Below are 25,981 nucleotides of genomic sequence, written 5' to 3'. Positions count from 1 at the left end.
CTGACTGACTAGCTACAATGGCGTTGCTCGCATTTGTTGTGCTTCTGGTAAGTGGTCGGAGGAAAACTTGACTAACAAGTTGACGCTGATTTGTGTTGCTTTTAGGCGATTTTGGGTCTTGTCGCAAAGGGCGTTTATAACACATTTCTCCATCCCTTGAGGCACTACCCCGGTCCCAAATTGGCCGGTGTCACGAGGGCCTACTACCTCTGGTTTGATGTTCGGGGAGTCAGCCATTGGAAGGTCAAGGAATGGCACGAGAAGTATGGTGATGTTGTTCGCATCGCACCAGGGGAGCTTTCATATACCTCCAGCCAAGCCTGGCAGGCTATCTATGGTATGTCTCGAGAGAACTGCTGCGCCAAGTAAAGTCTGATACCCTAACATTATCAAGGTTTTCCCAATCGGGAAGGGAACGGCAATTTTGAGAAGGACGCCCAATGGTGGAACAAGAATGTCAATGGTGTTGAGAACATCCTCACGGCCGATGATGCCGGCCACAAGCGCATGCGTCGTCTTCAGAACCCAGCCTTCTCGGATAAGGCATTGAAGGCTCAAGAGTCCGTCATCACCGGCTACGTAAACCTTCTCATCCATCAGCTCCATGGACAGGCTTCAAGCCCCGATACCTCGCTGGTTGACATGAACTCATGGTACAACTTCACCACCTTCGACATCATTGGCGACCTGGCTTTCGGAGAGCCCTTCTATTGCTTGAGAGATGCTAAGTGGCATTGGTGGCTTCATGCTGTCTTCGACATCTTCCAAGCCGGAACCTACCTCCGTGCTGCCCGTCGTTTCTCATCGCCGTTTTCTGAGATGCTGCTGCTCCTCATCCCTCGCCGCCTCATCAAGACACGAGTTGCTCAGTTCAACTTCGGAGTCGAGCGCGTCAATAAAAGATTGGAGAAGAAGGTCGAAAGACCCGACTTCAGTAAGTCATCTGGTGTGATCCAAGGCAATCCAACTTGCTCAACTGATTTCATAGTGCACTACGTCCTACAAGGTACCGACGAGAAGGGCATGATGATGGAAGAGATCTATGCCGCTGCCCAGGTTCTCATCGTTGCTGGAAGCGAGACCACCGCCACGGCACTCACCACCGCCACCGCCTATCTCTGCGAGAACCCAGAGACTCTGAAGAAGCTGACTGCCGAGATCCGCGACACCTTCGAGAAGGAGGATGACATCACGATCCAGAGCACCGCCGGATTGAGCTACCTGAACGCCGTCATTGAGGAAGCCCTCCGCCTCGGACCACCGGGTCCAGGTACCTTCCCTCGTGTCGTGCCGGATGGTGGAAGAACCGTCTGTGGCCAGTTCGTTCCTGCAGGCTACTCCGTTGGTGTTCATCACTTGTCTGTCAACCGCTCTCCAGTCAACTTCCGGGAGCATGATGGCTTCCACCCTGAGAGATGGCTGGGCGATGAGCGTTTCGAGTCGGATAAGAAGACCGCAGCTCAGCCATTCTCTTTTGGCCCAAGGAATTGCATTGGAAAGAAGTGAGTTCCTTTAGTAGCGAGCCGCATAACCTGAGAACCATACTAACTTGCACCAGTCTGGCTTATGCTGAGATCCGTGTCATCCTATCCCGCGTGGTCTGGAACTTCGACATGAAGCTCCACCCCGATAGTGCTGGTTGGCTCGACAGGCAAAAAATGTTCACGACCTGGCACAAGACCGAGATGAAGGTTCACCTATCTCCCAGGAAAAGATGAAGAATCGCATCATGCAGACGCAGAGCCTGTTAAAGATGTGATGTTTTGAGCTTGTTGATCAGGAGTAAACAGACAAATGAGACCTGCCTGCCCTGCAAGTCAATTCTCACTCTATGCTGGATGCCTAGTACCTCAGTACCCCGGATCTAAGCTTCGAACCTTACTTCTGGCTTGAATAAATCTAGCTCAATGAAGTCACGAATTGAAGTGAGGAGCTTTGATGAGCGTGGATGTCCCTTTGATGATGTGACATTCGCCAAAGCCTCAAACTAGAGGTCTCTATTCATTGGGCCTCAAAATGCATCGCTGGACAAGAACGCTATGATAAGGGTGTATGAGACAAAACCGAAGGATCGGGGTCCTCTACCATCTTCTGTGGCCATGCTAGCCATTCGCTCCAGTACGTTCCTAGATGAGCTGAAACCGACCGCACAAGAGCCTGTCCGGCATTCACGTACGCCCAGTAGTCTCTTGAATGATGCAGCAGCACTCCCCAATACGCCAGAACCACAAGCGCTTCCGGCCGCCGCTGATCTAATAAGTTGACGTACTCTGTCGGAATTCTGATAGACCACTCCTGCACAGTCGCACGCCTTCTGCCCGGAACCATCCCTAACCTTGTGTGGACGTCAAACATGAGCTGCAGTGCGTCCACAGCCTCACGACATGCAGCTCGCGTTGACTCGGAAAGATCGCTTTTTTCGAAGAGCTCAGAGAGTCTGGCACACTCGGAACCCTTCTCGATGGAGTCCGGCTGGACGATAACGCTGTTAATAAACGTCGAGTCTGGTCCCAAGTGTTCCATGAGATGTCCCCTCAGCGTGGGCCAGGAGCCCGCCACGATCGTTTTCACTCCTCTTTGTAGGTTCATGCAGTGAACAAGCTTGTCTAGTACTGTTGAGAAGTCCCCCGGGGACATGAATGTGTCGAATAATACGTGTTGTCCCAGGAACGTTGAATATAGAAAGACGGTTAAGAAGCTGTCGCTTGTGATCGCGGGTTTAGCGGCATTGAACCTCGACAGACCCCTGGTCTGAAGACGTGTCGCCTCGGATCGGTAGAACTCTTGATCTTCTCCCGGCAGCGTACTTTTGTGAGCAGCCGATATAGCCAACAGCTCGTCCATCAAGTACGGGCTGCGAACGGCCTGCTTGACGGCCATCCTCTGAAATCTCTCCCGCGTCGAGTCACCGAAGTCCATCTCAGAGCCTAGATCATGCTCGAAGTGAAAGAGGAGCTCCATGTGGCGCAGGTCGTACGGCTCTGTTGGTGGATGCTGATGAGTCCGGACGTTCTGTGCTTCAATCGCGTTGAGCCCAGCTGCTGCAGCTGCGGATTCAGTCGACGTAGCCGGGCTTGGACATTGGTACATGAAGGCTGATGGGGATGGCAATGCGTTCTCCGTATCAAGATACGAACACCGACGTAGCGCGGTCGAGCAGTTGACGCAGGAGGGGCGGCTCTCGTCGCATTTGACGTGGCGTTTCTTGCACTCTTTACAGCCAAATCTCGACTTTCTATGGGGCGTTCTTTGTCGCATTTCTGGAGTCGGATTCTGGGTATTTGTCTCAAATGTTTGAGTGAAGGAAAGTCAAGTGAGGCTCCGAGTGTCGAATATCGGTACGCTTTCGGGTAAGGAGTGATCAGTGAGGTTGAATCAAGGTGTGGATGAAAGATTAGATGAAGGGTCACACAGAACTCTAGAATGTCATCCCGGGCAGAAACGCCCAGATAATAATACTTCTGAAAGTCCCCAGATGGTCCACGCAATCGGGCTTCAAGCCACCCCGGTGCCGCAGATCCCGGCACGCCAGCCAGCATTCCCCGGATCTGCGCACTGTGCTGCCTCTGACTGTGGCAGCTCTTTGAGTCTGTAGGAATAGTTGTTGCCACGGTGAAAAGACACTGGTATCTATTTACAAGGCATTTTAAGTGAGATTAGCTGATGGGTGAAAATTAACAATTGAAGCTTTCTCGACGTTAAGGGTTCGGGCCGACGAGATAGACTTGCGTGCAGAATTGGAGATGTAGGTTAACCTACGCGGAGGTGAACCATGTCCTCGCCGGCTGCCGGTGCACTTGTCAATTGAAAGATAACCCCATAAACAGATGACAGTAATTAAGCTTAAATATCCTTGGTTAATCATGATTCAGCTTGCAACGGTGAGTTCATTGTTATGATGTTTTCAAACGTCGTTTAACCTTAGCTATCGTGAATTTGCAATCTTCGCCGAGCTTCACAGTTCGTACTCAACCAAATCCTACTGGGTAAGACACTGCCGCATCCTTCGCGGAGTGGGCTGGTGGGCCGGAGCCGTCGTATTCAGAGCGACGCGTACTGTAAATACAGCGATTGGACAATCGTATTGAGCCGTATTTCAGACCAGTCGGAGTGCTCTTAGTACGTGTGGAGCTGTGACGCTAAGGTCTGTTTAAGCCTTCAGAGGAGTTGAATCCCTGGAAGCAACGTCAGGCAACAGGGCGTAGACAAGCAAAGATATGCAGAAGGCTGCAAAGTAGGATCGATCCGCAGAAGGCAACCGCAATCCTTATTTCGAAGGGAGGAAGAAACCAAAAAAGAATGAGATTAACATGTCGAATATTGATCATTTGTGGGCCGAAATGGCAAAAACTGATTTCGCCCGGACTTGAACCGGAGACCTTCAGTGTGTTAGACTGACGTGATAACCAACTACACCACGAAACCATTTGAGGATGACCTCCAGGCATGTACGGGCGTCTAAGATTGTAGCAGCAACAGCCTGCTTGGTCAATTTGAATCTCTGAGATTTGACAAGACAGATCTCGTGGAAGGGAGTTCGCTGGCATTCAATAATATCGTCTTGTGTGACCGAAAGTTTGATGCACTGCAGACTGGAAGTAAGTTGTATTCTCAGAGGAAATGCTGCACTACGTTCATCCTAATTTTCTTTGTCGCGTTCGTCTGGTCAAGGCGCCATTGAGAACCAGCATCCCAGCTTACTAATTAGTTCATCCGCCCCCTGCTCGCGCCCGCCGGCATTCGGACATCTCGCGTGAGTTTAAACCGGTGAGAGGAGCTCACCCAGACCGCAACCTCCTCAAACTTTCGAATCATCACGCAACAGCGCCTCCCTTATGTCCACCAGTCGAGGAAACGAGACGACACCACTGCTTCCCAACCAATTATTGAATTCCGGCATTCCTGAAGAAGTGGAAGAAGAAGAAACCATGAGCGGTCAACTTTACTGGAAGCTCGCTGCCACCTCGGCGGCGCTGAGTGTCGGATTCGGGGCTTTCGGAGCACACGGCTTGAAGAACCGCATTTCCGATCCGTCAAAGATTGCCAGCTGGACGACCGCTGCTCACTATCAGGTACGCCTTCCCCTACCGTGATGCCTCCCTCGAGGGTTGCCTTTCTGTCACGTGACCACATGGGGTCACCTTCCCAGTCCTTCAGCTTCTATCTCGGCCTAATTGTGCCGGGCCCAATGTCTTCTCACCGGATGAACTCAACCATCTTCGAGACCTTATAAAGTGACTAACACGACACAGCTTATCCACTCCGTCGCCCTGCTCATCGCCCGCCAGAACCCCGTCGCTTCTGGTCTCTTCACCGCCGGCATGGCCATGTTCAGCGGCAGCATCTATGCCCTCGTTCTCAACCCCGACCTGAAGTTCCTCGGACCCGTCACTCCCATCGGTGGTCTTTCTCTCATTGCTGGCTGGCTGGCACTCGCTTTCACCAAGGGTCGTGTTCGCATCTAGCTGTCTCCCAGCTATATCGGCAAGGACATTTACCACAGGTAGTCGGCGCCCATAAGTCTTCTCCGGAAGCATCCTGTACTAGTATCTCTAAATTATGTCACCAAGCACGCATGAATGAACACTCTTCTCACAACCACCCCGAAACTCTCGCTGTTACCTTTCAGCGTAAGCTTTTGAGTTCCCGTCAACGATGGTATCGCAGTCCAGTACCCATCAATTTGTGGCGTCCACCAGGTTGCAATATTTCCCGTTCATGCCTTCGTCACTGACTTGTGATTTCTATTATGCAACGAAGAAGCAAGGGGGCTTTACTTTAGCGGTAAGATTGCTCTGTTAGAGTTTCCTCAATTCGTTCTCCAAATCTCACTAAACTCTTCTGGCAAAGACGCGGTGGCTCGATTCCAACGGGCCACCATAGCTTTCCCTGGCCTTCTTTCCTGTTTCCAACATTACGGAATTCGGACATTTCCAGAAGCGTATGAGGATCAAGGATATCCAAAAGTTCTTTTAGTGAAGCAAATAGGGATGATGTGGCAGAAAACATCATCTTAAGCCCCCCGTTTTGTTGCGGTATTATTCAGCGTCGCCCTTGAACCCAGACTCCCACCCAAAGCTGCGGTATAAGCCAGGTGCCAGGTGAGACTCTGCCCATCCAGATAAGAGCTATTCACCGACTGCGTCTTCATAAACTCATAGCTTTCAACGGCACCGGCCTTATCCGCAATAGCAAGATTGACATAGACATGGCCGACGAAGCCCCCACCAGAGAGATTACCGCTCTTGTTGCCAGCGAAATACTGGTCCCACTCTTCCCTCACAAAGGAAGGTTTGCGGACGTAGGCGCTGCTCGGTACAATCGGAAGCATATGAATCCCCTGTATGAAGGAGATATTGTCCCCGAAGTAGGTGGTATGGTTGACCTTTCGGTCAAACAGAATGCCCGTCACGCGGTTGTCTATGAAGTTTCGCGGCTGGACGTCGTTGTCACTGTCGAGAAGGAAGTACGACTGCAAGCTGCGAGCCGTCACAGCCAGCTGGAGGTTCCCGCGGGCCTCGAGGTTGGCGGCGCCGATGGTGCGTCCCCACATCTTGATCGCGTACGTCGAGAAGGCGTCTTCGGCGGATGATTCCTGGTCCTTGCCGTCGGGCGCTTCAAGCACGCCTCGCGCCCAGCTGTGGCCGTGGAACCAGTCGAAGGAGCGAGAGAAGGGGAAGTAGGGGTCCTCTGATGATGGGTTGGACCAGTCGCGGATCAGGTTGTTCACCCAGATCTTGTTGACTGAGCCGTTCTTCGTAAGCCAGGACGGATTTAGGTACCCAATGATCGCCGCTGTGTAAACGTAATAGCCGTAGTGGAAGTTGTGGTCGTTGTAGTATGTATTTCCGAAGTCGATAGAAGAATCGTTGTTGCCGTATGATCCAGAAGAAACCAAACCTTTCCAAACATTATCGTAGAACAAGGGGTTAGGCTCAAGGTTGTTGACGTATCTGTCGAATGCGGCCTCCAACTTGGCGAGGGATTCCTTCGTGTACGATTTGTCATCGGCAATGTTGTTGACGGCATACAGAGCCCTAGCGTACTTGGAGAAAGCTATCCCCGCGTAGTATTTGGACGTTAAGTTGGTGAGATTGGTGACGTCCCCTGCAAGCTCGAGTTTCCCTGCCTCGACGATCGCAGCCTTGGCTTCCTCGGAGACCGTACCGCCACGGGCATTCTTGGATCCCACAGAGCCGAAGCGTGGTGACCACGGATCAAACCCCATATCCGTGGGAAGATCGTCCTCGATCATGGTAAACTCGTCCGCAAACGTGGCCGTAGCGATGCCCTTCGTCGTGCTGGCTAACCTGACATCCGTGAGACCCCTCGCTGTCCTTCGATCAAACGACTTGACGTGGTGTGGGAGGGCGAACATGAGGAGTGGAATCTCTCTAATCCCCCTCTTTTTCCAGGACAACGTGTAAGTTCCTGATCTGCCGGATACCGATCCTGTGAGCGTTGCCCCAACGGGATACGCTCCGGCGCCTTGGCTGAAGACTCGAACACCACTTCGTCCCTTCGGATTCTTCGCAACTTGCACGATTCCAGTGAAGTTCCGAGGGCCCGAAAGCGTTCCCTTGTCGGTCATGTCGAGGTTTGGTCTCTGAAAGGGGTGGCTTGAGGTTATGTAGATCAACCACTCTGATCCGTCCTTCAGGCGGGCACTCCACCCACGAACAGTGGCGCCGAGCCCGCGCGAGTTCATCTCAATCCTGTCGATGTCTTTGAACCCCTTTTCCGACTGCAACAGCACCGTTCCTCCTCTGTACACACCCGTGACGAACCCCATGCCTTGCACGAGCGGAAACGAGACAATCGGTTCGGCGCCTTTTCTAGTCGCAAGATTGACGTTGACAGAGAACGCCGTCAAAGAGTCGGTGGTCAGAATGGTGCCATTCTGAAGCTCACGCGCCGATAGTGCGATGGACTGCTGAAACGGAGGATCTTCAAACGATTTCACCGGTGTTCCGCACCCGTAGAGGAAGTCATCTCTATCAGTGTGGGAAACGGAAAGACCGTGGCCCTGTTTATTTGTTTCGTTGGACCACCAGACCGAGTAGGGGTGTGTCCAGGTGGCGTTGTCCTGTTTGTTGGCGAAGAAGTTGGCATAGAACTTGTTGGTTTGGAGGGGTCCATCTTGCGTGACTCCCACTGGTTTCTGCGGATGGTCGTCTCTGGTTGGTACCAAAATGGGTCGATCGTGAGAGAGAGGCACGAAAACATTGTCTGACCGTCGTTTGCTCAAGCGTTTGGGTTCCGGGAGAGGGTGTGGTGGTGGACTCAGTAGCCCTCTTCTACCGTCACGAAAGGAGTGATGTGAAAAGGCATTGGCGATGAGCGCCAGGGCCACCACGAGCACGAACACAGACATCATCATGGGCGAAGATGACCATAAGAGAACGAGAAACTCGACCGGACCTCATCGATGTTGAAACAAAGACAGTGTGTACCAAGAATCTGAAGAGGCGCAACATGGTTAAAAAACATTGGCCACGGTTAAAACGGAAATTGCCTGGTTCGGATGAGGAGGGGGTTTGACGAATTTTCTTGTCAGGGGGATTTGAGTTCAAAATCATCTCAATTGTCGCGCGATGATACAGTGGGATAAGTGGGAGCCGAGCTGAACTCAATTCTGACCTTCAAACCCTTGTCTTGCCAAGAGGGTACCCCCTCGTCATCCCAACATTGGATATCGAAAATGGCTATGCTATGTGAAAACTCACTAAACCTAGAAATAACTACGTTACTGGCCCATGAGCTCAAAGTTAGCACTACGAATGTCCTCTAGAAAGGTTGCATTAAAATAACATGAGCGCTCATTTAGTATGCGCCTGGTATTGTTCACCGACCGTTTGCTTGGTGTACTTATAGTTTGGCGGCATGAAGATAAAGCAGCGGTTCTTGTTGAGCCACTGCGGGTCGTTGTTTTTGCGGATCTGAAACTTTGGGGCGTTGAGACTCTTCTATAAGCATGAAGTACTTACCCTTGTGTCAAGTGTCAGTTGAGCACTCCTTTGGGCACTTCCTATGGATGTAACTTCGGCTGTAAAGGCTATAGGAATTGCTGTGATGTTGACGATCTTGGGCTCCTTCTTGGCGCCGCCCAGCTCGTTGCAGGTGCAGATAACTGAGTGACAGTGGCTGAACTTGGAGGTGAATTCGCAGACCTTTTGGTACTCTTGTTCGCCGGTGCCCTTGCGCATACCATTTCAAAGAGAGAGAGAGAGAGAGAGAGAGAGAGAGGAGAGAAAGAGATTTGGACTGGCGTTGACCGAACTGGTAGACCAAGCACCCCCAATCCAGGGGTTCCAGTTGGCCATGCTGTGTCTGCAGTTAGTTGTGATAGTAGGATCTACGACGACTGCAGTCATAGTGTTCCTGTCGCTGTTGGGGTTGACTTTTATCCGAACTATAGTAGTCCTGCTGTTAAGAATTTGGACACCATTTAAAGAGACAAGTACTTAAGAGCCAACAACGAACTGTTCTTGAAAGTTCGAGTCGACCTTTCTGGAGATGTTGGCCTTGAAGACCTTGGTCAACAGAGAAACACACCATGCAGTCAACGTCTCAGCAGGCAAGGCACAGCACCGAAGTCGGATCTACCTCACTAACAATGAGCTTGGCACTCCAAGAGAGCAGCTCAGAGTCATCATCAGTGGATGTTGCTCAGACTGGTGAGGCTACTATAGGTTGTGCGATATCATGGACGAAGGCTCCCTTGGGTTAATGAAAGCCAAACCCCTGCAACCCTTCGCGCATGAGTCTTAGCGGGGACTTACTTAAGCGGGTTCAATCCACCCACGTAATTAATAAACGCAACCCTTCCACACTCGCACGACGTGCTAGTATCCCTGGTGCGCGTATCCATCAACATGGCCCAGAGTGAGCGGCAAGAATCATCCTATTCCAGGGATGAGTTCGTTTCCGAGCTGACATCCTACTATGAGTTTCTAACCCACCTATACCTCCCTCCCGAAGTGGTCAGATACCCTCCCCCGGGCGGGTGGGAGCACATCACGCCCGACTTCGTCGAGTCATTCTTCCTCGGCAAGAACGACACAGTAGCAGACCTGATGAGACATATCCCCTATGTCTGCCGGGACAAGGAGGACGATTGGGAGCCGTGGAACATCTACGAAAAGTCCACGCAGGTCGACTTCGTCGGGGAGGTCGTCCTGAGCTTGCCCAACAAGTACGCCCACGAGGAACTTTTTGAGATCCCGGAGGAAGCCTACCCGCACCAGCTTCCGCCTCACGTCTTCGTTTTCGCTATCGTTCCCGAGGGACGGGATGGACACTTCATTCTCGTCGACACCGAACGCGGTACCATCGTCCTGATGGACCTCCAGACCATCACGAAACCCACCCGACTATCAAATCCGGTGAGATTTCCTTCCTCAACATGGTTGTTTGTCCGTTCAATATGTGGCTGATTTCGCCTCCACTTAGTACGCACCGGACGAAGAAGAATGGCGGAGATCCGCCACGTATACGTTTCCAGAGTTCTTTGCCATGGCGAAGGATAAGTTCAGGAACTTCAGTATGGTGCGTCGATATTTGTGTCTCTACACAGACGCCATCGTTTGTTTCCGTTTGCCCTCGCACGCTAATCGTGTTATCAATCAACTCAGACTGCAGTGGACCGTAGACATGTCCATTTTACTTCCCCGGATAATCCTCTGGCCAGAATATACCGGGAAGAAGGGGTCTTCACTGAGAGGTACAATAGGGAGAGATGTATGAGCAGGATCGAGGGGTACTTTGAAACATAGAAGGGGACGGAGAAAGAGACGATTTAGATGGAACCAAAGTCTATCGTGCGTTTTCATTTATTCAGTCTTTTAAGTATGTCGTGAAGAAAAGCCATCGCCTTGAAAGGCAGAACATTATAGAATTAAACAGACCGTCTAAGCGCGAGTCGCTCACCCACACCGCCTCAGTCTAGCCATCCTGGCCACCTGCGAGCTCACCTCTTGTATTGGATATCAAAATCAGCAACGTCAAGGTGAGCAATACACTTAAAACGTCAAAGTGAACGGTCACAGGAGATCGCTACATGGCTATTGTTTTCGTAACACGGATACCTCTGTAGCGTAACCCACGACGTAGGGCAGCATATACATATCAGCGCGTAGATGCGAAGGATAGCTCGCAATTGCTGACACTTCCATTAGTGGTTGCAGTTTCTGGTAACATAACGGGTAGCCGGTATTTCGACGGTGTCGAATCCGCATCTGACCCGGACGTGCCCGTGGCACTAGTGAACGATGTGTGGCACGTAAAGGCTAACGCTTTTGACTGCTGACACACGCGAATCAAAAACGCCCCGCCGCAGCACATGCTCAGCCTGCAGTCCTGTGTTTTCTAAGGTACTAACAAGCCATGGTCTGACGTGCCCGTAGGCTGAGCCGGTTTCGATCCCTGCGCCGCCGACCTCATATGCATCGTGATGTTTGCGCCAGAGCCAATCAGCGGGCTGACCCATGGAGTGACATGCTTTTGCCTACTAAGGCTTAGTGCCTGATGGCGTTCGATGTCACTGATGCGCCAAGCACTTAAAAGCGCGACGTCGGAATGCCCTCCAGCTTCACAAGAAACCCCATCAACACAATCAGCAAGAACATCACTATTCGAAGCTTACTCAACGCTTTGCGATAACTACACTCAAACTTTTACCTCAATAAAGACGACCAGCTTAGTCCATAAAGGCACGGCAGCCAAGACGTGCTCCTCATCCCCGTAACCTCTCAACCATGAGCTCAGTCTCGTCCGGGAACTCGAGTTACGGCGACGCGCCTCCCGGTTACAAAGAGTCTCTCGGCGCCAACCCCTCTGGAACCTTCATATCACCCAGCGACAGCGGCACAATCAGCCAACTCGACATCCAGGCCATCGGCTACGACACGAACCAGGCCCTCACGGGCAACACGCTGGAAAACATCCCCGTCTACCGCGTCGGCTCCGGCGAGCTGGAGTACACGTCCATCCGGCTCAAGAAGAACTCCAACTCCTGCGCGCTCGTCCGCGGCTCCGACACCACCCAGACGCCTGTGATATCCACCATCTACCGCTGGGGTCCGGGCCGACGTCCCAGGATGAGGATCCTGCCCCCGGGAACCGCCGCCACGGTGGAAGAGGCCATCAACTCGGATCATCTCGTCTGCGAGGTGGTCGAGGTGAAAAGCCGCAACATGATGTCGCGCACGCAGGAGCTGAAGACGTCGTTCGGCACCTTCGAGTGGCGCTACGGTGGACGCGGCGAGCGGAAGGAAGCGTCTGAGGCGTCCTCGCTGCTGGTTCTGGAACGCACCGACGACGCCGCCGCCGCGGCCTCGGCCTCCGGCAAGACAGGCAAGCACGGCGTCCCGATCGCTCAGCTGGTGCGTAGCGCGGAACTCCGTACCGCCGGCACTAGTCGCTGGATGGGCGGCAACGGCGGCCGGCTGATTATGGATCTCGGGATGTGGACCGATGACAAGAAAACCGCCGTCAAGGACGCCGAGGCTTTTATCGTCGCCAGCTGCTTGCTCATGCTTAAGCGCGAGGCCGATCGTTTCAAAGACAATACGATTGCTGCTGTGGTTTAAGCTGGCATAGAAGCTAGCAACATGATTGCGTGCCAAACATGAGTTGGGTGTGTGTAGATGATGGGACCGAGATCTCCATTCGTGTCATTAGACATTTTATAGCGGGACAAGCGTAGATCTTTCATATAATACTAAAAGGTTTCTCTACTTTGGGCGGCACAAGCTTCAGTAACCAATTTCATGCTCAGGCTCGACTCGGTCCAGACTAATAGCGGCAACTGCGTAGCATTACAACCAGAAGAAAGTGGCAGAGATCAGTGACATAAATGAAGTTATCGTTACTCATCAAATAATCTATGACTTCACAAACTGTTCGCATTGTAACCACTATTAGTGTCGTCGATATCGTCGTGCTCATATTGATAGAGCCGGAACTTTCAAGATTTCTCCATGTTTGGGTTGAAGTAGCCTCCGTGTGCGTGATGGTAGGCATTCAGAGTGCTCGCCGAGAACAGACCGGATATAGTGGGGCACGTCCCGGGTTTCGGCCGTCGGGTGGGACCGCACGTTGCCGGCCGTCCGCGTTCGAGCTCGGAACCACGATTGGTTGCCTTCACAACGTATCTACTGATGACCACGCTGGACTCTGTGCTATGAATTAAGATTGAAAGATCTCAAGAGCTCTATCTCTAAAGCTTCTGTATTCATGTTGAACGCCGTCCCGATCGACCTTTTCTATTAACTACAAGCGATGCCCAAATACCATGCCTTGAGACTACCTCCGACGTTGTAAGTCATCCATTTCAGTTGTTCCCCGTACAGCCGAACTTTTCCATGTAAAACTCTATCCTGCCAAAACCCCGGTATTATTCGTGCTGTCTTTCCGAGGGGGATAGAGTCCAACGAAGGTGAATCGGGTCTGTCGATTCCCTCCATAGAAACCACACCAAGAGCGCATACTGATCCACCAAACCCTGTCAAATGTCCCAGCCCTTGAAAGCGTCTGCTTTGGGGACTTTTTCGATAATTAAGCCACCCAAATCGGGATCATTCAGGTCAGGCTCTTCAATCTGCGGCGAGTATTTATCACCCTTCTTCGCAACCCACACGATTGCCTCTTCCTCGTGGGGTATCAACTGGAATAGCTGCAGTTGCGTTAGATGGTCGAAGATGTATCGAAGAAGCTGTACCCATGCCACACGACCAGGAATACACCACGGACTGCCGTCGGTGTTCAAGAACAACGGTAGCGACAACTTGCGGATATTGTTTCCGTCGTATGCCATTTGCTGCAGCACACTAGTCAGTATACTTGTTTCGACATCAACCCAGAACATGCGTACCCAAATGATTCGGTCATAACGTCGGGTATTGGGCATTTGATGCACTGCCAAGTTCTCCAAGCCCGGAAACGCTTCCATCATGTCTTGAACGCCCCTGGTTGTGTCATCGTAGTCCAATGAATCAATGACTAAAGTTCTTGTCTCTTCATGGAAGGTTTCTGCTAGCTTGAAGTTCTGCTCTTGCTGGTCAGTCTCGTCTGGGTCGTCGTAGTAGTTTGGCTCATAATGCTGCATTTCGAAGGCATTGACAGTGTCGTCAGTGAATGTCGTCAGCGAAACGAACTCCAAGCAAGGAGTTGCCTTTTCCAAGTAACGGAAAAATCCATCGCTTATCTTTCTGTTGGTCGATCTGACACGAAGGGCACGCAGTCTTGCGAGACACAGAGGCTTTTCTTCAAATGCACCGAAGAGAGCCAATGTATCCTTACGCAACGCCAAGGTGGTAAATTCCCAAATCAAGGTCAGGTCTTCGAGTGAAGCTTCTGAGGGATTGAGCAGATCGTGGATATGGTCGCCGAGGCCCATCAGAAAGATATGATCTATCACCCTGATAGCGCCGGGGGGTCTAATCACATGTATCTTGAGTGACCTATTTGACTTGGTTAGTCACATAATCAGCCATCATATTGGTGAAGCACACACCTCATGGCTTGCGTGGGCCATCCCAAGCGAATCACTTCGGTGATCTTCTCACTCAGGTCGTTATACTGCCCAACCAGACCGATTGATTTGAATGCCGAGGGCCGAAGCAGAGTCCGAAGTCCAGAGCAGGTGCTCGATAAGGCCACAGCCTCATCCTGTTCAAAGACGTTGTTGAGCATGTTCTTGAGCTCGGCAGGAAGTTCCATGTACGGGAAGTAATCTCGCTTCGGACTCTTGGAATCGTTCGAGTCGGTCAACGAGACCTCTTGCAACTGAGAGCACAAGGGCTCCAAGACGATGCCTCCTCCATCGGTGTCGCCTAGAAGGGTCTGGTCAGCCTTTTCGTGCTTATTTGGTCATGGGTAAGAGAGGTGACTCGCCTCCAATGTCGTCGACGCCCGTCGTATGGACGTCGCTAGGAGAGTTCTCAGTCATGTTGGGATCTTGTTTCGATCGACCTCCGCTCGGTTTTTGTTTGGGAAAGGTTGAGTGTTCAGGAGATCAGAGATTTCAAGTAGAAAAGAGGCAGGCGCAGGCAGACGTGCCGACAAACCCAGAGCCTCAGGAACGGCAAATGCGGGGCCAGCAGGTGAGGGAAGGAGCGAGACGCACTTGGTCTTTGTGTTCTTGCAGTCACCAGAAAAAGAAAATCCAAAGTTTTATTGATCGGACTGAGGAGTAGCCGCCTCGCTGTTGTCATTCCAAGGGTTCAGCCTCCACTGAGTCTAGTCTAGTTTATTCCAGGCTTGCGTGAGTCTTCTGGCATTGAGTCGAAGTACCTACCTTTCGCTGATGATGCGAGGCTCCAGAATTTTCTTCTCACAGCTACTGAGTGTTGATTGCCAGACTCTGATTTAAAGATGTTGATGAGGGATCACTGACATAGACTGAAACATTTAGGTCCGAATCTATTGACGACGAGAAAAGCCCAAAACCTGACACAAAGAGACTGGGAATGGACCAAACATGGGACCAAAGACGTCTTTCTATGTTACTTAACTGTTGCAGAATCCCTTCAACAGAGTCCTGTCCCATCTGTCTCGAATAACAAAAGCATCCAGAGCAAGCCATACCCATATCTTCCCTATCCTTGTCCAACGCCAACCTGGAAACCTCAAAGCCAAATCCACAAAAGTCCCAATCCACACACTCAGCTTGTGTCAGTAACAGCACAGTCCCAGTACCACTCCAACTCCTTTCCGAGCTCCCACTGCAAGAACCCGATCAGAGCATAGACGTGCGAGTCGCGGAACATCTCGTGAACGTGGACGGGCCTGTCGAGCTCCTCAGGCGTGAGGTCGAAGCCCAGCTGGATGGACGGGCCCTCGGGGTGCGCGTACGAGACGGACTGCACCATGTACATCATGACCCTGCGGACGGTGCTGTTCTAGAGCGCCTCAGGGAGTCGGATCCTGGTGGAGAGGGCGCTGGTGTTCTCCAGGAGGCCGTCCGAGGTGGTGTCCCAGCCCCAGCCGCGCAGGACCCGGGCGTAGTCGCCGTAGAAGGCGACGGTGAAGGGGCCCGGGATGACGTAGGGCGGGTTGACTGTGGAGAGGATCTGCAGGCTGCCGATGAGCTGCAGGGCGCCGGCGGGAGGGTGGGGGCCGGTGGCTGCGCCGAGCATTACGATCGGGGCGCTGGAGCGGGTTACTGTGCCGATTCGAGGCATTGTGGGAGGTGGGAGACGGAACTGGATTTGAGATGCTTGTTAGATGACTGGAGTTGGGGCAGAAGAAGGCAATGGGTTTAGGTACCGGTTGATGACCAAGTGGAAAAGATGGAAGTTGACGTGGTTCTGGCCGAAGACCGAGATGAAACTGGTTGCTTGTTGATTGCGTGTATTGTCTGATCAAAATACCGATATCGATATGAGGTGACGATGGCAAGTCGTGGAGGCAACGATAGAGGTGACGATATCGCAAAGTGGGAAGCGCGCGGATGAAGAGGTTCCCGGTGGTCGGTAGCAAGTCGGTGAAGTGGCCTAAATCGCTTCCGAGTCTTCGCGCCTGAGCAAGTTGAGCCGAATCGATCTGTGTTGACCGAGCAAAGTCCAGAGCGAGCGTTGGTGAAAATTGTACGCGGCAAAGGCAAGGTGAGTGGTTCGCAGTCAGACGGTGTTGAGATACGTGGGTCGAGGGCAGACCCGACGGTTGTTCGAGGTCAGGGAGCTGGTCTGAGGCGTCGCTACCTAGGGCAATTAGAGATCCTAATTTTTGGTCGACTCGGCGTCTGGGGCAAGACCACTGAGGTATCCATAAGGTCGTCTGGATAACGGTACCGGATCTCGAAGAAAAAAAGAAAGCCAAAAATTAGCCAGTCAAAACGTTGCTGAGTCTGGAACCTTCCTCGAACCTCGCCTTCGGTTTCGAGGGAAGGTGCAGTCCTCGTTCGCCCTTTGCTCTTTCCTCAGTCGACACCTCTCGCCCCGCCTTCTTCATTTTTGCAATCCACACATGATAACATGTACGACCCACGCTTTATGCTCTTTCACTGTAAATTGAATAGAAAGACGAATGTGTGGTCATCTCATGTATTATTTGTAAATGTCATCAGCAGCGGAGATTCCGCGATTAGGTATATGTCATCCTCCATGGTATCGAACGCCAGGTATTTTCATCCCAAGTCATCATCCAGTAAAATTACAACACTACCGTCCTTGAGGTCGCCTCATAGGGCGTAGTTCTCAGTGTGCAGGTAGATCTCCTCGAGTTTATCGTCACCCCAGATTTCTGCCTGCAGCCTGGCGACGGTGTTGGCGACGCCGACTCTCATGCCCGGTGGCCCGCAGACAAAGACGGCTGTTCGCCTGCCGAGGATACCTCTTCCATCAGCTCCTCCTGTTGCCCACTCCTTGAGCATGTAACCGAGGTCGGGTCGACCGTACTCGACGCTCCAGCCGCCGTCGATTTGATGCGGAACCGGGAAGGCAAATCGCATGAGGTTCTTCTGGAACTCGGTTGGGGTCTCGGGGAAACCGAAATCGAAGCCGGACGGAGGCCCGAAGGTACTTGTGGGTCGAGGCTGACCCGAGTTGGGGAGATTAAGAGTTCGGAGGTGAGCCAACTCTGGTGGCTGGATAGGGACGTCAACGTGCTCTGGGTTGGCGTCAGGCACCTTCCGTGGTGATGGCGGAGCATAGTTGAAGTGCGGTTGGTCGCCCTTGATATGACCGCGAGTGAACTGGAAATCGCTAGGGTCTTTCTTCGCGTCCGGGTCTTCGTCTCTGTCGAAGTCGCGCCCTTCAAGTCTGCGTAGTGACTCCTCTTGCGGTGAGAATCGGTCTGATGGTGGCGGCCCTGGAGGCGGTGGAGGATACTGGTGAGGTTGGAGGTATTTCTGTTGCGGCAGGGCTGTGATCCTGTCCTCCTGCTCGGCACGAAGTTCTTGCTCGCGATGAGGGTCGCCTTGCGCAACCGATTGTATGAGAGCAGAGTTGCGCTTTGATGCGATGCCTGCAACAAATCCGTCCAACTTGTCGTGGAACATGTGGCTCAGGGCCCGAGGCGCGGATCGGTCACCAGGGGCAATCATCATGGCCCTGTTGCGCACTGCCGATGTGACAAAGAATTTGCAGGTGACACTGTCGGGAGGCGCCGACTCACGGCAAATTCGAAGCTCTTCGCGGAACCAATCCATTGCTTCGAGCCTCTTCAGGGCCCAGACAACGACCACCTTCCGTGTGATGGCCTTCCCATCCCGCATTCGTTTGATAAGGTTCAGTAATTGAGACATCAGCGCAGTGATACCACTGCCACCTGCGATGAGAATGCACGTATCGAAGGCAGCAAGATCTCTGCGCATGCCTCCATAAGGTCCGTCCAGGAATGCCCGGTAGGTGTGAAACGGTCCCTTCTCAATGGCTGTGTCGAGGACCTTGCGAGTAAAGCCGCCGTACGGCTTGAAGACCAACATGCAATCGCGGTACTGTTCTCCATATTCGGAGGGAAAGTCATCGCTGCAAAGCGATGCAATGGTAAAAGGGTGGTTGTCGAAGAACGAGATACCAGGCATCCGGAGATAGACGAATTGGCCCGGCTTCCATCGCATCTGGGTAGGGATGGTGATCTTGATGGCGTTCTCGGCAAGTAAGCTAATGGCAGCCTCGTCACCAACCATGAAGCTCAGTCTCCATGGTTTGGTCCAGTTCAAGTTGAACAGGCGAATGATGTAACAGACGACCCAGATCGCGATGGTCGCCCAGAGATAGTCCCAAGAGGCCAGAAAGTTCTTCGTGTGCCAGAACAACAAACCGACATAAACCATGCCCGCCGGGACATGGAGCATGACAAAGACCTCGTATGCAATACGTCGAATGAAAGGGAGAGACGCAACGCAAAGCCAAACCAGTGGAACAAGGCACGCAATGCCTGTACCGTAAATGACGCCGCTTCCGCCGTCAAAGAGCCTGGAGAAGACTTGCATGCCGCCGTCATCCCACACCGGTTGGATGTAGAAAGGCACGGTGTGGACGAGCGAGAGGAAGAGACAGAGGTACCCGGCCCACCGATGGAAGACATTGAGGCGTTCTGGTCCGATACCAATGAGCATGGACAAGACGTTGGCCTTCATACTCGTCACGACGATCCAGGGAGTCAGAGCGACGGCAATCATGCCGGCTCGAATGGCGACGGGTGGCGAGCCGAACTGGATGCTCTGCCAGTAAAGTGGTTGTTGGAGGAAGCAGTAGAGAGTCACGAAGGCGAGTGCGATGAAGCCGCAGGTCAAGACGGCGAGCGATGAGAACGTGAATCGATGGCTTCCCCAGACGAAGTCGGGGATAGGGCGATAGAAGATCCAGCGGAATAGGGCCAGGGTGTCGTTGACAAAGCCGACGGAAGAGAAATGAGCCTGGGGCTTGAACTGCTTCTCTCCAAGCCCTTCGCCTTCGGGGAAAAAGTGTTGCGTCTGTCCAGTGCGCAATGCGTGTGCGTATTCGGGATCGGTGCTGTAGAGGTCGGCGTAGTGTTGCTCAACTTCCTGCTTGTAGATGGCTTGTCGGATTTTGTCTTGCCAGAAGTGCCAAAATCGCATGAAAAGTACGGTTCCCATCAGTGCCAGCGCAAAGTACGTCCATCCCAGTCCATACTTCCCAGACTTGTCCCAAGGGTCTACTGTCAAGGCCTCTACTAGTCCGGGCGGGCTGTCGGGCTTGAGCGCGATAGCGATGCGCTTGGCGAGTCGCGCCGACCCGTCCGTAACGGCGTCTGTGACGCTAACTAGCGAAGGAGCCATTGTAGTGAGGTGGTAAAGCTTTGCCGGAGCAGCACAAGAACGCGACTGAGCGCAAAGCTTTTAAGATCGTGTCGACATACGGGGTTGATCTTCGATTTTTCGTGGTAGATCTCGGTGGCTCGGTAGGGGCGTCAAGTGCTGTTTCTAATTGGATCTCATACCCAAATGTGTTCGTCTATCCGCCGTTTATCCTAGAGATGTTGACAAGTAAGGATGTGCTGATGACGACTGAGGAATGCCAGATCCCTCTGTGTCAAGGTAAGAAACAGCAAGGCGTGACTGAAGCAAAGAAACGAGAGACGGGGCAGAAAACGCGGAAGAGAAAGACCGATCCGCGAATCCGGGAGCTGCCAGGGGATATATGGAGTGAGATCGGAGGCGCTCCGAAGTGGATATGTCTGTGGGTTGATGTTGGCGGGCAAGCGGCGTGATGGAGGCAGATGTCGACAGTTCTGTCACGTTGCTGACAGGCAGGCCGAGAAGCGCAACTAGACAGAGTGTGGTGGCATCTGTCGTGTATAGGATGGCCGATAAGGCGGCGAAATTGCCATGTGGAGGGGTCAAAAAAATGCGGCCTGGATGTGGTCGTTCAATCAAAGGCCAGAGAGGGCATCGATATCTTGGTTGGCTCCGGTGGTAAAATGTGAATGGCACCGGACCCAGCGGTTGACCGTACTTTAATATTGGCTGGCCGAAATTCTGGTCGTTCCCCGCCGCTGGATGTCACACAATGCAGGCCAGGCGTGGGCGCTAGAGGGGTGGATGCGACGCAGGTGAACAGCTGCAAGCTGCAAGCTCTTGGGGTAGGTCGAGGTGGTCGAGGTACGCTGGTACGGCCGTTTTCTCGGCAGACGAGAGACTATTGAAGATGCAAGCCGGGGTTCGAATGCGGGAGGGCGTTGGTTCTTGCGCCATAGATGTGATCAATTGAAAGCAAGATATCCGGCGGCGCCTGTCTCCGTCGACGGTGCCCTTGTCAATGACCGTCGTTGCATCTTCCGCGGAGAGATGAGTCTCTGGCGGTTGACTTGGTCCAGGCAGCCGAATAATGCGGCCGAGGAAACCGGTAACGGTTTTTGTGTTTCCGGAGGTGAAGATCAGAGCAACGTGGAACAATTGCGTGACCGTACAACGTCAACACCGGTGGCTCAACTGTGCTTATGACCGCTGTCGTGCCCTACTCCGCTGGCTCCATCATGCGAGGGGATGACACGAAGCGTCGGGTCGTTCTTCCAGCGTCGTGGGCCGGCCGTCATGAGGGAAACGTGGGCATCTGAAGACTGGTCGGATTTCGAAAGCAACCGGCTCATGAACCTGACCGCCAATGGAGACGTCGGGACGGAATTGACCAACAGTGGACGACAGCGGACGGTGTACTGCGAGGCCAGGGTCTGCAGGAGATGTGCGACCCGGCACACATGGTGGACGACTGCATATTGCGGGCGTGCGATTCTCTTGGTCGACTGTCGAATGACAGAGGACGGAAGCGTTGTGATGGGCGATGTGCAGGTCGACAAAAAGACCGATAGCAAGGATTTGAACGGGCAGGAAGGCGGGAAAAAGCTGGATGCCAGATGTGATTCGCAGATGTGGCGTGGAAAGAGCACCAGTGGGGTAACGTCCCCGCCCTTCCCTGTTCCCTGACGGGCGGTAATTTCAAGCATTTGATTGGCTAAAATGGGTAAATCGAACCCCCACTCAGAGCTTTCCCGGCCCAAGCTCCCGCCATGCTCCACCAGACGGCTCCCTCCAGCTGTCACCAGTGACCACACCTCGCCTCGACTTCACCTCATCACGCCCACCTTCCATCAACCGCATCTCGTCTCCTCTCATTCGCTACATCGACTTCCGACCTCCGAGAGCTTCTGGATGTCGCCTGATCTGGCTCTCCAATTCTCCCACTGGCCGGTACCTGACTGCTGCACCGCATCTGGCGCCTCCACCAGGCCGGAACTGCGACCCGCGAGTGGTCGCAGGAAGTGGGCGTGAGGGGAATTGGTCCTGCCGGATGTCCAAAGACTTCTTCTCAAGCTCTGCTCGAGGATTCCTCCCCGGACAATCCTGAGAAACGAAACAAATCCCCAAAAGCCCAATTACGAATACTCGCTGGCCTCTCGTTCGCCAAATGGCTGATGCCTGCCGAAAGGACAGGAAGGACTGCGCCGATCGCAGTGGAATCGTTGTCGTCAATCCCGATCCACCAGGCCAAACCCACCTCCAAGCCGCGCTTTCTTCACCACATCTGGGCATGATGAGCTTATCATTTCCGCGGCTGCGCGGCTATGTCGAATGAAGCTTGACATCGAGCGCGACCAGGAGTATTCCTCCCATCCAGATCCGGAAGCCTCTCATTGCGCTTCTCCCAAAGAGGAGCGACAAGCCAGATTATCGACCCCGCTGCCCAGAAATCCCCGCCGCCAATGGCATCTCGTCGAGATGTGATGAATCTGCCTTCATACTAGGGTAGTTCCTGACCCTGTCGATTGGAACCCATGTCGTTTCTCAACAACGTCCATCCAGCACCGGCTGCGAGGGACGACATCACCTCAGAACTTGCGCTCTGATCATACGGTCAATCAATATTCATGCACCACTCCCCTCCATGCAAATGCAAGTCCTCGACTTCTCGTCACCAACCGCCAAGACCACGGTGCCTTGAAATCGACATGCACAGGAGGGAAGGGTAGCAAACAAATCGCCATCAACTGCCCAACGAGGTAGGTCGTTTAACAGCCGCTGCCGCCGAAGACTGTCCAAGAGACAAAGAGAGCAAACATTTTCCAGGGCCGCCCCTGTCACTGAACCCGATGGGTCTCCCGCCCGTCCCGGGCCTGGGCCGGTGTGATGCGCAGCCAGGCCCGTCCCCGGCCACCGCCCGCAGCGACCAACCCTGCCTGCCCGCCTTCCATGCCTGCCAGATATCCGCCATGTCTCGCGGCCCAGCCATCTTTCGATCCCAACAGCTGGCAATTTTGCAGAGGGTACTGTCCGATGGCATCGCACGAACGAACGCCCTGCGTAACTCGTGTTCAACGGCGTCGGTCCGTCGAGGTGGGACTGGCCGAATCCAACCGCCGATCTCGCCGTCGTGCTCTCTGCCACACAATGACAATGCGACCCAATGCACATTGGTTCTTGCGGAGGCAGCAAGCTGTGCCAGTCTTCCCAAGAACAGTTTCTCGCAATGACGCTAGGTCGACTCGTTCTTGTCATGTGCAACGTTCCCGGTTGCGCTGTGGTCAGAAAATTGTGATAGATTGAACTCTACATAGCCATTGTAGTTGCCGGAACCCCGAAATGGCCCAGTCTCATCCGGGAAATGCCACCGATACGTAACAATCTCTCTTCATACAACCAACTACTCCTGTTCGTCACGTCCCGGTCTATTTCCTGACATCTCTGCTCCATCCCAAAGCGCGTGATCGCGCTCGTTGCAATTCTTACAGACATCCCTCCACAGGTCATTGGAGTTGGCCCAGTTCCCCGTGCGCTTGTGCATGTCGACGTAGGAGTTGAAAGAACCGTCTCCCTCGTTCTCGCGACTCCCGGGCCGCAACGCCAGATTGTTCACGACCGGACCGCGCCGCCGCGCGCACGCGTGGACGCCACCGCCATCCTACAGCGGTCGTCGAGGAAGCCCGATATGTCCCTGGCGCGGACCGAGTCGTAGACGACCAGGTCGGCCTCGGCGCTCATGCTGTTGTCGACCGTCCGCACCACGATCTTGTGCTTGACGACGCCCGAACGCCCCATCTCAGCGATTTCTTCGCGGTAGTGGTGCATCTGGTAGAGGTACGGCGTTCACGATCATGATCTCGGCCAGCTTTCCTCGCGAGCCCAGTTGGCGATGTCGCCCCTATTGCGGCGGTCGTTGGAGAGATGGCCGAGAATCTGGTCGCACGCCTCGACGCGCTTGAAGATGGACAGGGTTCGTTTGTAGCCGAAGACGCACTTCCATTCGGGCTTAGGGTTCCTGCCGTGGGCTTGGTCGGTGAGCTGTCTGACGCTGCTCGGCGTAGGCTTAGACTGGCCGGTGTCTCCTATTATGAGGATGACCGCGTCAGGGAAGACTGAGACTGTAATCCACCACCGGACTTCTGGTATGCGACCGGTCTCGTCGACGACGACCAGTGATGGTTTCCAGGGAGGGTAGAGCTTGCATGAGGGTTTGATTCTTGCGAGAGAATATTCTCCAATCTGTCCCACGCCGAATGGTGCGCCTACGAGGATATCGAACTTGAAGACGGCATGGCTGATGGCCTCGAAACAGCCCTCCTCCCATGCCGGCAATCCCAAATTTTGTATCTAAAACTTGTCGCATTGGTACCGTTTGCTCAGAAGTTCATGTTTAGCCAAGGCCACGACCGAGTCTGCAGAGAACGCAGCCAATCTGTCGGAGTTGTCTGATTCAAGTGTTCTCTGGCCTTCTCGCGACAAGAACTTTCGAATGTGATAAGCAACCGCAGGTGTCATTTCTGGGGATGACTTCGTAGTTCGCTTCTTCTTCTCCCCGAGCCGAAGAGCCTTCGACAACTCTATCGTGCTCTTCGGGGTAGGAAGGTGACTGACACGAGCACCCTCTCCCCACTGGCCCTTCAGCGCATTGACGGCATGGTCGCCTGACGCGGTCACGATTAAGCAGGCGTAATCTTTATCTGCAAAGCGAAGCGCCATTCGCGTTGCCAGCCAAAAGTCCGGAGTAATTTGGTTCGAAGCCGAGTCAGAGGGTAGGCGAAGTTTGAGCAAAGGCAATAGCTAGGTGGTAAGGTTGTTTTCGAAGAGCTCGTCGTCCTCCTGAGCCGAAGTCCAAATTATTGCCCGTACTGCCTTGATCTTAGAGGACGAGTCGTCATCGGGCCTGAGGATATCCTAGGTTGGCTTATGTATTATTTTTAGCTCGACGTCGGCGTTGGTGTTGGTGTTATTCTTGATCTGAATCTTGCGATACACGTTCACGAGATATGCGGCGACCAGATCCATCTCCTCCACTTGAGACAGTATCCTGGGTTAAGACATCTCCGCGATGACAAACCAGGAAACCCTCCCCCGTTGGACAACGTCTTTGTTGAAGTGCGCGCCGGTAGGTTTCAAGGATTTCAGAGCAGATGAGCGGTGGGGCATTTGAGGAAGAAGTATCTCTCGAAATTGTATTATCGCTACCAATTTGTGTCTTTGATTCCCTTTGAATCCTGCTGTTCATGGAGGCATTGTATCTTTTCCCGTGGGCGCTATCGCCGGCGGGCGGTTGTACGACTCGTAGTCAACAAGCCCAACTCCATGAAGGCTCTCGTACAACCCGGCGGCGAATAGCGCCATATAATACTCGTAGCCGACGTATCTCTTCGTACTGCCATCGATCTCGGGGTATCCGTCTTCATTCGAACGGTGGTAGCTCTGGACGGTGTCTGGCGTCCAGGAACCGTCGACGACAGCGATAACCATCGGGGGAAGTAACGATCGGAAGTAAGGATGGCCATGGTCTGCGTTTTGGAACTGGACGACGGTATCGAGACATTGCTTGTCGACGTACAAAAAGAAGCGAAAACGGGGTAGCTCCGCCACGGTTTTGCTCCAGAAGAAGCCGTCGCCGGCGGGGAGGTTCTGATTCGAAACCCATTGGTTGAAATGTCGCCTCAAATCCTGTCTCGAAGCATTCTCAAGGGTGGCGCGATCTTCGATGACATGAAAATCGAGGTACTGTCCCAACAGCTCCGCTCGACGATTCTCGACGAGATATTCATGGGCAAAGTCCTTGAGCTGCTTGAGGTAGCGGGCCCAGAGTTCTTCATCATCATAGGTGCAACGATATACGACGAAGCCCCAAGTGTGATAGTTGAGATCTCTCATGTTTGCGCAAGTCCTGTCGAATACGTCGTATATCCCCCTGGGGCATTGTCTAGGAAGATCTTCGATTTTGCGCACTGCGAAATAATCGTCTGCCATGCTGTGAGACGCGGCTGGTGACTTTTAGGGTTGTGCGATATTTCCTGGTGAAGGTAGGATGGAATGATGATGTGGGATGTATGCTGTTGAGGATTGCTGTCACGTCCGAAAAAGAGGGAGTGAGATGTTGGTTGTTCTTATAAGCGGTTGGTGATAAAGATGGGGCTGGATCTCCTGCCCGAGTTCGTATATCCTAGTAAAAGTGACGAGCAGACAAACCGCGCACCATCCCTGTCCCCTGTTGGGTCTCTAACTATTTATGGATGGAACATACTGCAATAGAACTTAGGG

At 53.2% G+C, this 25,981-nt stretch overlaps 11 protein-coding genes across 11 annotated transcripts; 4 read left to right on the top strand and 7 right to left on the bottom strand.

The window, feature by feature from the left end:
• Window positions 1-17: 17 nt before the first annotated feature.
• CkaCkLH20_03085 (cytochrome P450) lies at window positions 18-1,718 on the top strand (the record flags this gene model as incomplete). Its single annotated transcript, XM_038885804.1, has 5 exons — window positions 18-47; window positions 106-337; window positions 395-934; window positions 989-1,502; window positions 1,559-1,718. The coding sequence occupies 5 exons, from the start codon at window positions 18-20 to the stop codon at window positions 1,716-1,718; spliced, it is 1,476 nt and encodes a 491-aa protein (XP_038749003.1).
• A 3,117-nt stretch (window positions 1,719-4,835) lies between these two features.
• Window positions 4,836-5,465, top strand: CkaCkLH20_03084 (uncharacterized protein; the record flags this gene model as incomplete). The annotated part of the gene is made up of 2 exons (XM_038885803.1): window positions 4,836-5,072; window positions 5,253-5,465. The coding sequence occupies 2 exons, from the start codon at window positions 4,836-4,838 to the stop codon at window positions 5,463-5,465; spliced, it is 450 nt and encodes a 149-aa protein (XP_038749002.1).
• A 548-nt stretch (window positions 5,466-6,013) lies between these two features.
• On the bottom strand, window positions 6,014-9,206 carry CkaCkLH20_03083 (glycosyl hydrolase family 81; the record flags this gene model as incomplete). The annotated part of the gene is made up of 2 exons (XM_038885802.1): window positions 6,014-8,161; window positions 8,988-9,206. The coding sequence occupies 2 exons, from the start codon at window positions 9,204-9,206 to the stop codon at window positions 6,014-6,016; spliced, it is 2,367 nt and encodes a 788-aa protein (XP_038749001.1).
• A 669-nt stretch (window positions 9,207-9,875) lies between these two features.
• Window positions 9,876-11,308, top strand: CkaCkLH20_03082 (uncharacterized protein; the record flags this gene model as incomplete). The annotated part of the gene is made up of 3 exons (XM_038885801.1): window positions 9,876-10,385; window positions 10,453-10,543; window positions 11,178-11,308. 3 exons carry the CDS (start codon window positions 9,876-9,878, stop codon window positions 11,306-11,308), a joined length of 732 nt encoding a protein of 243 aa, XP_038749000.1.
• A 448-nt stretch (window positions 11,309-11,756) lies between these two features.
• Window positions 11,757-12,590, top strand: CkaCkLH20_03081 (uncharacterized protein; the record flags this gene model as incomplete). The annotated part of the gene is made up of 1 exon (XM_038885800.1): window positions 11,757-12,590. The coding sequence occupies one exon, from the start codon at window positions 11,757-11,759 to the stop codon at window positions 12,588-12,590; it is 834 nt and encodes a 277-aa protein (XP_038748999.1).
• Window positions 12,591-13,507: 917 nt separating this feature from the next.
• Window positions 13,508-15,881, bottom strand: CkaCkLH20_03080 (uncharacterized protein; the record flags this gene model as incomplete). The annotated part of the gene is made up of 5 exons (XM_038885799.1): window positions 13,508-13,819; window positions 13,874-14,462; window positions 14,516-14,834; window positions 15,589-15,620; window positions 15,703-15,881. The coding sequence occupies 5 exons, from the start codon at window positions 15,879-15,881 to the stop codon at window positions 13,508-13,510; spliced, it is 1,431 nt and encodes a 476-aa protein (XP_038748998.1).
• Window positions 15,882-15,902: 21 nt separating this feature from the next.
• On the bottom strand, window positions 15,903-16,184 carry CkaCkLH20_03079 (uncharacterized protein; the record flags this gene model as incomplete). The annotated part of the gene is made up of 1 exon (XM_038885798.1): window positions 15,903-16,184. The coding sequence occupies one exon, from the start codon at window positions 16,182-16,184 to the stop codon at window positions 15,903-15,905; it is 282 nt and encodes a 93-aa protein (XP_038748997.1).
• A 998-nt stretch (window positions 16,185-17,182) lies between these two features.
• Window positions 17,183-19,747, bottom strand: CkaCkLH20_03078 (ferric reductase transmembrane component 7; the record flags this gene model as incomplete). The annotated part of the gene is made up of 1 exon (XM_038885797.1): window positions 17,183-19,747. One exon carries the CDS (start codon window positions 19,745-19,747, stop codon window positions 17,183-17,185), a length of 2,565 nt encoding a protein of 854 aa, XP_038748996.1.
• Window positions 19,748-23,105: 3,358 nt separating this feature from the next.
• Window positions 23,106-23,530, bottom strand: CkaCkLH20_03077 (uncharacterized protein; the record flags this gene model as incomplete). Its single annotated transcript, XM_038885796.1, has 2 exons — window positions 23,106-23,289; window positions 23,352-23,530. 2 exons carry the CDS (start codon window positions 23,528-23,530, stop codon window positions 23,106-23,108), a joined length of 363 nt encoding a protein of 120 aa, XP_038748995.1.
• Window positions 23,531-23,554: 24 nt separating this feature from the next.
• On the bottom strand, window positions 23,555-24,043 carry CkaCkLH20_03076 (uncharacterized protein; the record flags this gene model as incomplete). Its single annotated transcript, XM_038885795.1, has 1 exon — window positions 23,555-24,043. The coding sequence occupies one exon, from the start codon at window positions 24,041-24,043 to the stop codon at window positions 23,555-23,557; it is 489 nt and encodes a 162-aa protein (XP_038748994.1).
• Window positions 24,044-24,943: 900 nt separating this feature from the next.
• On the bottom strand, window positions 24,944-25,690 carry CkaCkLH20_03075 (uncharacterized protein; the record flags this gene model as incomplete). The annotated part of the gene is made up of 1 exon (XM_038885794.1): window positions 24,944-25,690. One exon carries the CDS (start codon window positions 25,688-25,690, stop codon window positions 24,944-24,946), a length of 747 nt encoding a protein of 248 aa, XP_038748993.1.
• Between the last annotated feature and the right edge of the window lie 291 nt (window positions 25,691-25,981).

This window comes from Colletotrichum karsti (genome assembly GCF_011947395.1).
Source record: "Colletotrichum karsti strain CkLH20 chromosome Unknown Scaffold7, whole genome shotgun sequence".
NCBI lineage: Eukaryota > Fungi > Ascomycota > Sordariomycetes > Glomerellales > Glomerellaceae > Colletotrichum > Colletotrichum karsti.
The sequence above is the reverse complement of the archived record's forward strand: the minus strand, read 5'-3'. Positions and strand labels throughout refer to the sequence as shown.